A 13,087-nucleotide genomic window follows, 5' to 3' on the forward strand; every position below is an offset into this window, starting at 1 on the left:
TGGGGCTAGGCCACTGCCAGACCAAGACCCTAAATTTACTATCTTCATAATTATCGCAATTAGTTTCTTCGTCAATTACTTTGATTGTAGAGGGTAATGAAATGACAAAAATAAAGAATGAGTTTTGGTGATCACTTAGCGCATCTGACACTTTGCTGTCAAAAGGTAAACCACAGAAACATTTTCTAGCTTAGATAGAGATTTATGCTTGTGCTTCTTATCTCTGGCATCATCTGATCTCATGGGTGGCATATCAAATGGCTCTAAAAATTATTTTCATAAAAAAAAAAAGATATGGCATAATTTTTGCTGTCAAGAAGCTGTAAACAATATGTGGTTCCACCCTTGTGGTTGCTCAACAAGCTAATGGTGGCTGATTCAAAATCGAGCTGAACCATGGGAGTTCCCGGACCAAAGAATGCTGGTTTTAAGAGGTTCGACTGTACTATATATTTAAATTTCATTACATGTACCAGTGGGTCCCAACATTTTCAATCCACAGGTATCCTCAGTGCGAAAGATTATTTTTTCAGCATTTCTAAATAATCATAAGGAATGAGTGAGTCCACTGTGCGATACATTACACAACGTAACAATTTTTTTACAAAAGTTTTGTTTATTTTATTTTTGTTTTATTTTTGTTTTATTTATTTTATTTTTGTTGTTTATTTTATTTTTGTTTTCTCTGCTGATTCCAAAAATGTAATTATTTTTTCTGTATCATCGACCGTTATAGAAATATATCGTCTTTCAATGTTATATATATTCGGAACTGTTATATGTTCTGCTACCAAGTGAATATTTAATTTTCTCTTTGAGATAAATCAATTACTAAGTTCTGCTATCTTCAGGATGGCTACTAGAGGGTGTACAAATTCTCCAGATTCATTTTGCTATGTGTGTGGTTATTATATTGGAAAAAACAGGTATTACATAAGATCGTGAAAGATGCCAAATTGTGGATAGCGTACAGACTCTATTTCGGAATGCCCATGGGTGACCAGGACAAACCATGGGCCTCTCACGTGATATGTGGAAGCTGCCGATCTACTCTAGAAGGATGGTTAAGGGGTACAGGAGGGACAATGCCTTTTGTCGTTCCCAGAGTATGGAGTGAGCCAAAGAACCATCACGATGATTGTTACTTCTGTATGATTGATGTGACAAAGTACAGGAAAGTGAAAGGAAGACAAGCTCTTCAGTATCCAGACATCCCATCATCTAGAGCACCTGTGCCACATGATGGCACCTTACCAGTACCACAACCACCACAAAATGTAAGTATACTTATCATACTCTCCAAAAGTCTTACTTTTAATTAACTTGAACATTCAGTATTTACTAGCTATGCATTCATTTTCCTAAAGATGATGGAATACTAACGTTATTCAAGTCTTTGTTTAAGTTGCTATATGTAATTATTTCTTTCCTTTCAGATGGAAGGTGCAATGGCTATTTCATCTGAAGAGTCAGCAAGTAGCAACAGCCAAGAAATGGAGGAAGCTTTCGTACCAAGAACGACTTCAGAGCCTCAGTATCAAGGACGATGGGATACTGCTATGATGGGAGATCACATATGGTCTCTAGTCAGAAAAGATGAAAGTTTGCACTCTAGAAAATCTCGATCGTCAAAGCGCTTCTGATCTTAAGAAAAGAGTTATCAAAGCATTTAAAGTGCAGAATTGTATTGTTTCTTTTTGTTCTAACTAATATTGTACTTCCTAAATACCTTTCAAGACATGAAAAAGTACGTATTAAAGTGTAATTATCCTTAGAATATTAGAATAGGTTGAACCAACATACTGCTGTAGAGAAAAGTTGGGTATAGAACGAGAAAATATGAAATTAAGAATAAATTAAAAACCATCGATATTACATCAAAACCAATGAGATTTTTGAATTCAGTGGCATAAAATACATATATAAACACCAAAAAATACAAATAAACAAAACATTTGTTACATTGTGAATTATCGGTGCTTTAACAGCGCTTATGGTGCAGTAACTTGATGCAAAATAAAGTTACAGTGCTGTAAAACATCGTTAATGGTGCTGAAAAAGCACTGCGAGATCGAATCCACCATAAGTCGGTGACGCACTGTATCTAACAAGGCACAGTTTTCAAATAATGTATTTGCTTTTTTATCACAGCTAATACCAAAAAGGTGAATACAAATGTAATTACACTTTAATACGCTTTAGGGGTGAGTATGAATACAGGTACTCATCTTTTACTCACATCCAGAACCAAGTTCAATCCATGCTGCCAAACTTGTTTTCAATGTATTTTTGCAAGACAGTTCATTAAACTTTCTTCTACAAAACTTAATTCACATCAAGCTCGGACCCAACATGTTCTGAACCCATGTGACTTTCTCTATATTATCATCTTAACCCTTTGTGAGCGGGCATTGTCAAATGATGACTACTTATAGCTTTAGGGTACATTGCCTGGTATCGTTCTCTGACAATCAACATTTCACCCCATACAGTTTGAACAAATTTTGCGGGAAAAGCGTTCAGATTACTTCCATGGGCCATAAATGACTCATGGCAACTCTTACGGCAACTATAATAGCAGGAGAGAAAGATCAGTTTGCCTTGGGATGTCGAAGGGGAATGTTGTCCACCATTCCCATCCAAGGATGTGTTGTAAATATTTTACAATAAATATATTTAGAATTTGATACTGATTTTACTTCTTATCTGTTATGATACTGTGTGAGCTGTAATTATAATTTTACAAAATAAAATAAAATAATAATAGAAAAAAAATTTATAACTACTGTAGGTAAAATTAGTATATTTTTTATGAGTCTTGGTAAAAGGCCCAGCACAGGATTGGAAATATTTACTTTCAACTTCCCGTGGAAGGTACAGATTTTTTGTCAGAATTTTTTTCTTATAGTACCATGTGCATACCTCTTTCCATTGATTTTTTTTTTTTTTTAAATTGGCCACCCTCAAATTTAGCCCGGTCTAGGGGTGTGCTTAATATACTGCATATTTTAGGCTGGACTGCGAGGGCTAAAATTCATCTGAAATCTAGTGGCCTAGCTTTATGAAGGGGTCCTCCAATAAAGATTTTATATCATGAGAAAAATTCACTGGAGGTAAAAAAAATAATCCAGAACATTACGGAATATCCCACAGCAACCGCTGTGACCTAGCTGTAGAAGCCACAGTATATACCTTGGGAGCCCCAGCTATAAATGTTTACGTAGTGCTTTAAGATCATATGTAAAGTCTGGTGGAAGCAAAAGCCTATACCCTGGTCAAGCCCTAAACCCAGATACTGGACATTTCCCATCAATAAATATGACAAAACTCCAATAAATTCATTATTGAGAGGTTCTACTGTATACCTTAAAAGTGAGAAATACAATTAAGGAAAGGCATTCAGCAATTCACTACCCATGGATAAGCTACAAATATATAAAATTCATTAAGTTACTTAGATTTAGCCAAAAACAATTACAAATATACAGCTATATATACACGTACCTGGAATCACGGTGATCACTAAATAAGAAAGGCAAGAAATCTTTACGCAGATTTTACAAGGAAATACATATACCTAGCAATAACAAGAAAGACTAATAACCTGGTTGGTGACAAGGAGTACGTGGGATCTGAAGACAGAAGAGACGATGCTAGGGACAGCAGCAAAATAAGGAGAAGAGGCATCAACTGCAGGAAAACTGACAGATTGGATTGTTCTGAATGCGCAGCCTGGTGACTGTGACCACCTGACCCTGAAAAACCACGCCTGCCTTGTCCACCTGCATGCTCCCATCGCCCACCTCGGTGGACGTAGGTATTGCCACCTGGGTAACCTCCACCAAAGAACATGTTGAATAGCTCCTCCGCTGTCATGTCACCTGAAAAGAAAAGAAAAAGAAAAACTGAGCTTTCCTGGTAGTACTGCACGATACTTCTATATTTACTCTTTACTAGTTCAGATTGTAAGATACTTTAACCATACAACAAAATAAAAATTACTAGCTCTCACAAAGTTGACTAATGGATGAGCTCTTTAACAAATATATATTAATGTAGTACATAACAACTTCCTATGAAACTGCAAAATGAGTAAGTAACCATAAGTTTACAGAGAGGGTTTATTTTTTACTGATGACTGTCATAACTCTCCTTGCACGTTTAGCAGTCACTATAATGGACTTTATATTATTTTCTGAAATTTGAAATTGGACTATTCTTAAATCCCTGGTTTCGACATGACAAAACTTTTACAAGTACCACATGTGAAAAATTTCTTTTCTAGCCCTATGTATATAAAAAGAATGTACAGATTTGGCTGAACATTCCTAAAAACCCTTAAACCCACAACCTCTTTCCAAGTCCCATTCTAAAGTATTCATCATTTCCTTGTCTGCTTTACATCATCTTGTGTACCACATGCTCGATTTTGTATGGTGATCTTTAATATATTTGCTTGCCATTTTCTGCTAAATGAATTTTCTTGACCTTTTTCCTGCCATTTCTACTCTAAAATATTTATCTGCATCTGCTCTCAAATACAAATCCCTCTGCAAAGCAGGCTATAAGAAGAATTTCCTATGTTTTCCCACTATAAGACATGGTAATAACCTTGTGGTAGTCAGTTACAAAAACAGTGCAGTAAGACTCGCTAACTCCATGCTACAGAGGAAATCCCTGAGACTGAAATATTATTAGAAGATTGTTAGATTAAGCCAACAAGATTCATAGCTTAAGGCACTTTCAGTAACCCCAAGCCAAGAAGGGTGACACAATTTTATCCTTCTTTTACCAATTCATAGCAATAAGAATCACAACAAACACATCGATAGAGTTATAAAACATAAAAATCTCAAACACTTCACATCATAAAAGTATTTCTGTAAGACAGGCTAGAGTAAGCCACCAAAATTCATAGTGAACGGTATTTTATACAATGCTGTATCAAACCAAAAACTTAATAGTTATTACTGCATACTGTATTAAAATTAATATTATTATCCATTTAAAATTTAAAATATTACAATTTAACAAACTTTTTGATTCTTATTTCAACTGTATATATTGTTTTAATGTCTCCGAAAGCATTGCATTATATATTTTAATGTATCTTAATGTCTTAAATGTCGTTTTTTATTTTAACAGTACAGTATTGTTTTACATGTTTTATTTCATTACTTATGTTACTGACACTTTTCTTTTCATCGCCAGATTTTCAAAAATGATCCACCAAAAACCATCTAGTACTATCAACAATCCTGGCAGGGGTAAGGTAAAAATGGAAAAAACGGTGGTATATCTGCAAAGTCTTCCAGTACAGTACTTACTTTTAACCATCAGAACAGTCACTTGCACAGTAGTTAGTCAAAATCTTGCCTGAGCTGTATTAATCAATATTCCAATCACCAGTCACTTGTATGTAATTATTATTATTATCAAGTGTTTCACTTCAACCAGACCTCCAAGCTAATATCTTTAGCTCTCAGAGGGCTCTCAAAGTCACTTGCATGGATAACATGGCAGCAGAATGATCAAAAAGTCACTATATGCTCCTCCAGGTCTAGCCATGAGTGGACCCAAGCAGCAAATAGCTCACAGCAAAGTACACTACTTCTTTTGGTTTATGGAAAACATCACAATTGCAAATATCAAAGAATACCATTCAAGTATTCAAAGAAATCTATCACAGTATATCTAAATGTAAGCACAAAATAGAAGCATGGCTCAATGGAAAATTTCTCGGGGTAAGCCCACTTGAAGGTATAAGAAACACCAGTTGAATATAACTTCTCCTGTCACCATAGTCAAAAGAGTTCAGGGTTGTACATGGTCTGACTGCCCCACAGCTGAAAGGGCACCTGCTGACAACATGGATAATAATTCATTGCTTTGCAGTCAAATTTAATCTGTTTACATAACAGGGACTACACATTAGCAATAACAATAAAGCCTACGAAGAAAAAGATGCTATGGAAATGGCTACCTCGCATAAAATTTCTCTTTGATCTCTACACCAGCAACTTTTTATAACTTCCCTTATCAAAATAAAGGAAAAATTCAGCAACAGGAGGAGACTACTTAATGAAAATTTGCTCTGCACCATATATTTAGACTTGCACTGAACAGAAAATTTCTGAACACAGAACAAAAATAATGTAATGACAAGAGGGACACCATTACTTTTAGGATTTTTGGGATTACTGAATTATTTATTTAGCTTTAAATAAATAAGTTATAAACTACAAGCACCAACAAATTCTTCAGCAGACAGGATTTCAAAAAATTAACCCGATATGTTATGCAACAGATTTTCCAAACTTTCTGCAAGCAGTGAACTATGCTAATCAATGCGACACTTTTCAATCTAAATCAAAAGCACTGCTTAAAGGAGGAGGATCCACAAATAAGAAACACTGCTACCAAATAAACACTATAGCAAACCAAATGCTGAAGTGGAGTAAAAACTTCAGGCAAATCCAAAATGCTGAAGTGGAGTAAAAACTTCAGGCAAATTAAAAAGAAATTTAAATTATTTGTAAATAAACATGACCTATTCTGTCAGGCTATATTCAAACAAACTTCACATTGCGACATTAAAATTCATTAGGCTATTGTTACGCCGATGCCTTTAGAACTCTTTCAGGTCTGAATTACATAAATTAATAGATAACATAGTAACCAGTTTTTCATGACTTTTATGAAATTCACTGTCTACTCAAGCACTGGGATACTTTCAGCCATTAGCGCTTAAGACAGTGAAAAGAGGGAGTTGGAATGGTTGGACAACAAAACTGGAGTGGGAAATGAGGTATAAAATGAAAGGCTAAAAAGTGAGTGTAGCCATAGGCCAAAGAGATGCTGCAAAAACACCCTTCAGTAATGCCTACAGTTGACCATATGAGGTGCACTGATGGCACTACCCCTCTAAGAGGTACAGGGCCTTCTACTGAAGAGGTACCAAGCTAGTCCTTCCAAGACTGCTATTGGGGCCAGCAAGGCCTAGCCCAAAATGATTTGGTCTTAATCGAAACAGAATATAGTTTAGGCCAAATGCTGGGACAACCTATGAGGTCATTCAGCACTGAAAGGAAAATTGAGAGCAAAAGGTTACAAAGGTGTAACAGGAGGAAAACCTTGTGGTTCAACTATGAAACAATTGTTATTGGAGGGTAAAGGAAAGTATTATGGAAGAAAGAATATGAATGGAGGTACAGTAAAAGGAATGAAAGGGGTTGCAGCTAGGGGCTGAAGGAACGCTGTGAAGAACCTCAAGTAATGCCTACAGTGCGCCATGCATGAGACGTACTGACAGCACTACCCAGCTACGGAGTTAACTGAGAGGTGAACATTCCAGCAAGACAAAATCAAAGAAGTTGGACAGCTATGTAGGAAGAGACTTAAGGGAAAGGACAAAAGAAAAGGCTACAGTGTGCTATACAAGGCACACTGCATATGGTATAACTTGTGTCAAGATTGCACCAAGGAATATTTGACCTTTCACAGGGCTGGCTGGAAGGGTCAGCTCTAGTAAATAGAAATATCTGCTATAAAACTACATCTTTTAAAAATCCAATGGTAAAAGAGTAAATATTGAAGATTTCAATGAAATTACCTACAGGGTTAAGAGTCAAGACTTGAGTTTTGTGACAAATTTGCTCAACTATGGGGCTGGGTCATATGAACTGAAATGTCCATGAGTCAAAAATGTCTCTAACCTAAAGAGAAAGGTTACTTTGATTATGTAAAATTGGTTAAATTATAACAAACACCTATGCTTGCTTTAATCGGATTTCATTTGTTATTGTCAAATTCAACAATACTCTACCATTTAATACTTATAATGGGACTCAGAGGTATATAAAAGTTATTCACAGGGAGGGATATTTTTGATATGGTCATACTACTGTAGCTCTGACTGTGCCTGGTCAGCCTCAATTCCTTCAGAGGCTACAAGAAGAAAGATCAAAGGTTTCCAACATTCATAAAATGAATACTTAATATGTTGAACTTGACAATTTTTCAGATATTATTTCTGGGCAGCTTCAATACAACTTCTAGTCACTGATAAATTCATATTTTACAGTGGCATAATTTTAATAATCTTCATAGGATATCAAAGAGTTAGGTATGGCTACAATCAAGTAACGATGGGCCTTATTTTAAGGCAGGATCCAAGGGTGCTAACATTCACTAAAATTCTAGTGGTTGTTTATAACCTTAACGCATGTTGATAATGGTTTCATAAATATTCAAAATGAAAGCTGCAGACAGCTGTGGAACAGGTTTTATATAGAACATTTATTTCTAAAATAATAGACAAAACATGGAGTAAACATTTCAGTGAATGCAACCATATTTTCAACTGAAATGTTCCATGTACCTTGTGCTTTCAGTTTCCTGCCTATTACATTTCACCCATTTCTTTTAGGCTCAACTAACTCTCCATTTTTAAACTCACTGAAAGATCAAATCCTCAATCCTACAAATGTAACTTGGTGGCCTTCTTAAACTGATTTATGAAAATCACAACAATACCTACCACAGGCATCTGTCACTCTGAAGACCATTCTTAGTAGTTATGAAAGCAAACACAACAAAGTTAAAATTTTCTCAGTTGTCAAACTCTTTCAGGAGTGATTTGACATAAGAACAGAATGAAACTTAGACAACAATTTCCTCTTAAATACATTTATACAAGTATTCTTTCAAATTCTTATTTATCCTTGTAAATCTAGCACTACTCAATGCAAGCAGTTAAAAGAAAAAGTTATCATTAACATTCATTTTCTTACTTATCCTTTAAAGATTGAATGACTGTATTAACCCTTAAATGCCTACTGGACGTATCATACGTCGACTAAAATTGTCTGTTGGGTGCCAAGTGGACGTACCGTACGTCGACTACAAAAAATTTCAACCTTCAGTCAACTTTGACTCGACCAAAATGGTAAAAAAACGCAATTGTAAGCTAAAACTCTTACATTCTAGTAATATTCAATCATGTACCTTCATTTTGCAACAAATTGGAAGTCTCTAGCACAATATTTCAATTTATGGTGAATTTTTGAAAAAAACTTTTTTCTTACGCCCGCGCGGTAACTCGGCCGAACATCTCAGAAATTCTTTCGTCACGTTGTCGTAATGTTTGCATCGTTTTACATTAGTCGTTACATAAACTTTTACATATGAAAATGTGCGCAATTTCATGTAAAATACCACAGAAAATAGCTCATGGTTGTAGCTTTTATCAGTTTTGAAATATTTCCACATAAATCACGATAACTGCCAAAATTTCAACCTTCGGTCAACTTTAACTCGACCAAATGGTAAAAAAACGCAATTGCAAGCTAAAACTCTTACATTCTAGTAATATTCAATCGTTTACCTTCATTTTGCAATAAATTGGAAGTCTCTAGCACAATTTTTCGATTTATGGTGAATTTTAAATAAAAAACATTTTCCTTACGTCCGCTCGGTAACTCGGCCGAACATCTCAGAAATTCTTTCGTCACGTTGTCGTAATATTTGCACCGTTTTATATTAGTCGTTACATAAAGTTTTATATATGAAAATGTGCACAATTTCATGTACAATACAACAGAAAATAACTCACGGTTGTAGCTTTTATCAGTTTTGAAATATTTTCATATAAATCACAATAAATAGAAAAAATTCGACTTTCGGTCAACTTTAACTTGACCGAAATGGTCGAAAACTGCAATTGTAAGCTAAAACACTTACAGTCTAGTAATATTCAATCAATTAGCTTCATTTTTCAACAAACGGGAAGTCTCTAGCACAATATTTCGATTTATGGTGAATTTTTGAAAAAACATTTTTTTATGTCCATGGCGTTACGAATTCATGCATCATTTTGTGATAATATTTTCTCTGTGTTGCTTTGATCGTTTTACAATTTGTTATATACCAAAATCATCACAACTTAGTGTACAATACAAAGAAAAACAAAATAACCCGTTAGCTTTAACCGTTTTGCTCACAGCGTGATTTGTATAAAATTATATATGAAAAATTTTTTTTGCGCTGTCATATATTTCAATATTTATATATGATAATGATATTTTTTTCATTTCTGATGGTTGCATACTAAACTTCAGGCAATGACAAAAAAGGAGCCAAAAATGAACTCTTAATCTTAAAAACTAAAGCGTGCTGTGATTAAAAAAAAAAATTTTTCGCTTCAAGGCTCACGAACGCCGGCATACAGGAGACGTTTTTGTAAATAGAAGCTCTGCGTTTAAGGGTTAAGGACACATTGCAGATACTAGAAAAAAAGGGGGGGGGGGCTATCAGTACCTGTATTACCAATCATGACTGACACTCTTTTACTATATCAACCTGCCAAGCTTTTCTTTACATTACTGTATGCAGTAATTTGGTCAAAATTCTTAAAAATTTAAGCCATCAGTAGCATAGTACACTATAAAGAAACATTACCCATGAATTTTCCATGAAAAATAACCAAGCCTTCAAGAGAACAATGTCATTTCTTCTATTAAGTAAACATCAGAAGTAGTATATGTGCACCTTAAACTGTACCAAACCCACAATCTAAAATTTTGTACCATTTCTACTGAAAATGCTATCAGTTTATGTAAAAAGGTAGACTATTTACCCTATATTCTGAAGAAACTTTTAAGCAAGTCTGAATGCTATTCCTGTTCTTGTTCATAAGGTGTTGTTAAGCAACAATTACAGTGTGTCTTCAAAAAAATCATGTGCTCTGGAAAAGACAGAGCCGTCAAGCATTTTCTTTGCAGTCTATCTAGTTCTTACTGATACAATCCAGCCTCTCCATTTATAAAGCTTATTTTCCATACACAGCAAGACTGACTGATTATTTTTGCACCCATTCCCCTAAAAAGGCCATTGCTATGAAATAACACTTTCTGGATCGGGGTCCCGTGTCACCCGGTGAAAATAGTCCATTCAGCACTTATTTCTAGGTAATTCCGTTGCTAGATACCAGAGAAAGCTAAATGGAATGCTGGAGTTACTACCCCAGAGCGAGCTCCACTAGATGGAGTCGTGTATGGAAAAGGGTGAACTACAAAAACACGGAACCTTATCCTATAGAGATTCCCAATGTCAAAAGTCCCAACGAGAGAGGTGCCGATACAAGCCCATGCACTACTCGCGGACTGTATACAAGGCAACACTAGCCGCATTCCATTTTAGCACGTTTTTTTTCGTTCACGTAATTTCGTTGTGATCCTTATTTTGTGCTCTATTTTGGTTTTTTTATGGCATCCTCGCAAGGTTCTTCTTCAATTACTTGAGTACCAGTGTTTTGTTGTTTTTTAGGCGATTGAGGCTTCTTATTTTCCTTTAGTTTAATAATTAAAGGAATTTATAACGCCCGTCTCGATCTCCTCTCACGTCGTCTCTTGACCTCTCTTGGTCTTGGCTCGGCATATTTGTTTTGTGTTTTTACTTGTATCCCTTTTTATTTGGGATGTTTTACCATTAATGATCCCTATCTTTAGTGGGTTTGATTAATTTTTGTTTGTTCTGTACCCATTTACTACGAGAAGTGCTGTTTACCGTTTAGGCTCGAGAGCTACCCCCTCGGGCCCATTCGCTTTTTCATGACTTCATTACGAGAGTGATTTTATTATGGTAGTGATGTTTAGCGTTTAGGCTACGAGCTACCCACTCGGGCCCATTCGCCTTTTATCATGGCTTCTTTACGGGAGTGATGTTTAGCGTTTAGGCTACGAGCTACCCCCTCGGGCCCATTCGCTTTTTATCGTGGCTTCAATACGAGAAATGTTGTTGAGCGTTTAGGCTCGAGCTTCCCCTCGAGCCCATTCGCTTATTATCATGGCCTCATTATGCTTTATTTTTGTCACTCACTTCTCTTAGCCTTTGGGGATCTTATTTTCATTGGTACTGTTACGGTTTTACTTTGTTTTCATAATTTTGTTTATTTTGTGAATTTTGTGTTCCCTTCCTGATCAAGTGCTGTCTTGCTGTTTAGGCTACGTGGTTTCCCCTCGGGCCTATTCGCTTCTTATTTTGGCTTTATTTTGCCTTGTTTTAGACTCACTTCTCTAAGTGTATGGGAACATGATTTTCATTGTTACATTTAATTTTTGACCTTGTGCTTGGATGCTTTTGAATTTTGGGATACTTTCATTTAACTGGAGGTCGGTCATGTCCCTTCACGTCCATGTCGTGTTGGGCCTGCCTATCCTCCTACATGTACCTTACAGACAATTTTTGTTTTATTATGATTTTTTTTTTTTTTTGAGTTATTTGTAGCCTTTACCCCTCTCCTAGGCTTCCTTCCTTTACATCGCCTCAGTTAGGTTAGCCTAGGGGTTGGCTGTAACACTTTTTCCCTTCGGGGAAAAATTCGTTTAGGCGGGGACGATCTCGATCTGTACGTATGAGTTTCATGTCGGTGATCTCGTTCTGTACATGTGTGTTTTATGTCTGGTGCTTCCCTTTGTTTGGTTTTGACTTGGATATATTGCCTACGTCCACCCTCTCCCTGTTTCGGCTTTTCACTTAGGCTAATGTTCCTAATAAGTTAAGCTGGAATAGCGAGGGTTTACCTGCGTAGCCTATCCTAGTTCAATCCTTCTTTGGGTTGCTTACCAATGGTGACCGGGAGTGCTCTCCCCACTCCTGTTCACACTTCTTTTACCGACTATATATATGTTATTTTGTGGTTTCGAGAGTCCCCTTCTCTCCCTTTTATCCTTTGCTCTCTCTCTCCCCTTGGTTTGTTTTCAAGTTTGTTAACTTTCCAAGGCTTGAGAGCAATTATCCTTATTTTATGTCGTAGCCTAAATCCCCTCCCTCTGCATTGATTGATTGTCCTTCGGTGTCTGAGTTGGCACTCCACCTGGACCTGGAGGTGACCAGGAGTGCTCTCCCCACTCCTGTTCACACTCCTTTTATCTTTCATTGCTCTCCTGGCCGTAGAGGTTTTTGCCCTTCCTCTCTTTTTCTCTCGCTCTTGTCGTGCGTCACAGCTTACGTAGCGAGGGGATCTATGAGAATCTCTGGGCGCCCGGGGAGTGCTGTCCCACCCCTGGTCGCTGCTTTGGGTTACCAA

At 36.3% G+C, this 13,087-nt stretch overlaps 1 protein-coding gene across 1 annotated transcript in view; it reads right to left on the reverse strand.

Moving 5' to 3' along the window:
- LOC136825281 (dnaJ homolog subfamily B member 12) overlaps positions 1 to 13,087 on the reverse strand; it is an 83,089-nt gene that overhangs the window by 18,226 nt on the left and 51,776 nt on the right. The window contains exon 5 of the mRNA XM_067081360.1: positions 3,605 to 3,881. Coding sequence (XP_066937461.1) covers positions 3,605 to 3,881 — 277 coding nt within the window. The remainder of the gene's footprint in view (positions 1 to 3,604; positions 3,882 to 13,087) is intronic.

This window comes from Macrobrachium rosenbergii, chromosome 37 (genome assembly GCF_040412425.1).
Source record: "Macrobrachium rosenbergii isolate ZJJX-2024 chromosome 37, ASM4041242v1, whole genome shotgun sequence".
NCBI lineage: Eukaryota > Metazoa > Arthropoda > Malacostraca > Decapoda > Palaemonidae > Macrobrachium > Macrobrachium rosenbergii.